The sequence below is a fragment of the Phalaenopsis equestris genome, unplaced genomic scaffold (genome assembly GCF_001263595.1).
Source record: "Phalaenopsis equestris unplaced genomic scaffold, ASM126359v1 Scaffold220732, whole genome shotgun sequence".
NCBI lineage: Eukaryota > Viridiplantae > Streptophyta > Magnoliopsida > Asparagales > Orchidaceae > Phalaenopsis > Phalaenopsis equestris.
In genome coordinates, this window is record NW_018238992.1 from 122389 (window position 1) to 123523 (window position 1135).

General features: G+C 36.8%; 1 protein-coding gene across 1 annotated transcript in view; it reads left to right on the top strand.

The window, feature by feature from the left end:
- Positions 1-439, top strand: part of LOC110037542 (glycine-rich protein 2-like) — a 1055-nt gene extending 616 nt beyond the window's left edge. Inside the window, exon 3 of the mRNA XM_020742213.1 lies at positions 18-439. Within this exon, the coding sequence (XP_020597872.1) occupies positions 18-163 (146 nt within the window). The 3' untranslated portion in view covers positions 164-439. The remainder of the gene's footprint in view (positions 1-17) is intronic.
- The last annotated feature ends 696 nt before the right edge of the window (positions 440-1135 follow it).

The window sequence follows — 1135 nt, forward strand, 5'->3', positions numbered from 1 at the left end:
CAACAACAGTGGTGGAGGCGGCGGGAGGTATGGTGGTGGAGGTGGAGGCGGGAGGTATGGCAGTGGAGGTGGAGGTGGTGGTGGTGGTGGCGGGGCAGGAGAATGCTATAACTGCGGTGAGGTTGGGCATTTCGCAAGGGAGTGCTCTGCGCCAAAACGCTAGTGAATCTCTCTTGCTCTCTATGCTATTTTGGTTATTGTCCCTTAAGGTCAAACTTACTGTTTTATGATCTGGGATGTTCTATCTGCGAGCTGCACTTTATTTTGTTTTAAAGCTTTCTTTTGATGGCCTAGAGGGTCCTAGGATATGGATTTGTTTTCTTTGAATTTGGCTTGATTTAGGTAGGTCTGCTGTTTCGGCTATTAACCTTGTATGTTGTTTGGAAAGAATGATACATTTTTATTATGCTTGAAACAAGTTATACTTTTTGCTCTTGGATTTTGTTAAGGTGCTTAACAAAAATATATATGGACTTTGATGGAGAAAGCCGTGCTTCATAAGTTTAGCTTGTCTGATTTGCTGTTGCTACCATGTGTATTTACACTTTTATTTTTTTTTTACTGTGAAGGTGTTATTCTTATTTAATAGTTACTTTCCATTCATCTAGATAGGATCTTTATTTCCTATATGGGTAAATATGCTCCAGTATGCTGCCAGCATAATAGATAATGGGGCCACCATTCAGCGTTGAATGCACATATCACTATTTTTCAACCATAAATGCATACGCACGAGCTTTTTTTTTTCAGTCTTACCTTAGATTTTTCTTTTTTCCAATTTTGGAATATTTACATACATGCCACTTAATTTTTATGTATTTACATATCTAACATCTAAATTTCAATTTTACATGTATGACGCCGGACCTATGCATGACAAGGTTTATTTCTATAGTGGTATTTTTGATGTGATATTTAACATGTTTTGGTGTTATGAATGTAAAAAGTAAAGTTTAAGTGTTATATATGTAACTATATAAGAATTGGGTGGCATGCATATGACTGCCCTATGCTTTCTTTGCTTTTCTAGCATATTTTACTATCTTTGTATCAGAAAATTGAGACCAATCTGGTTGTCTATTTATCTAAGTGAGGAAGCTGAGGAGCTGTTTTGTAGCGTGTTTTAGTAGGATTT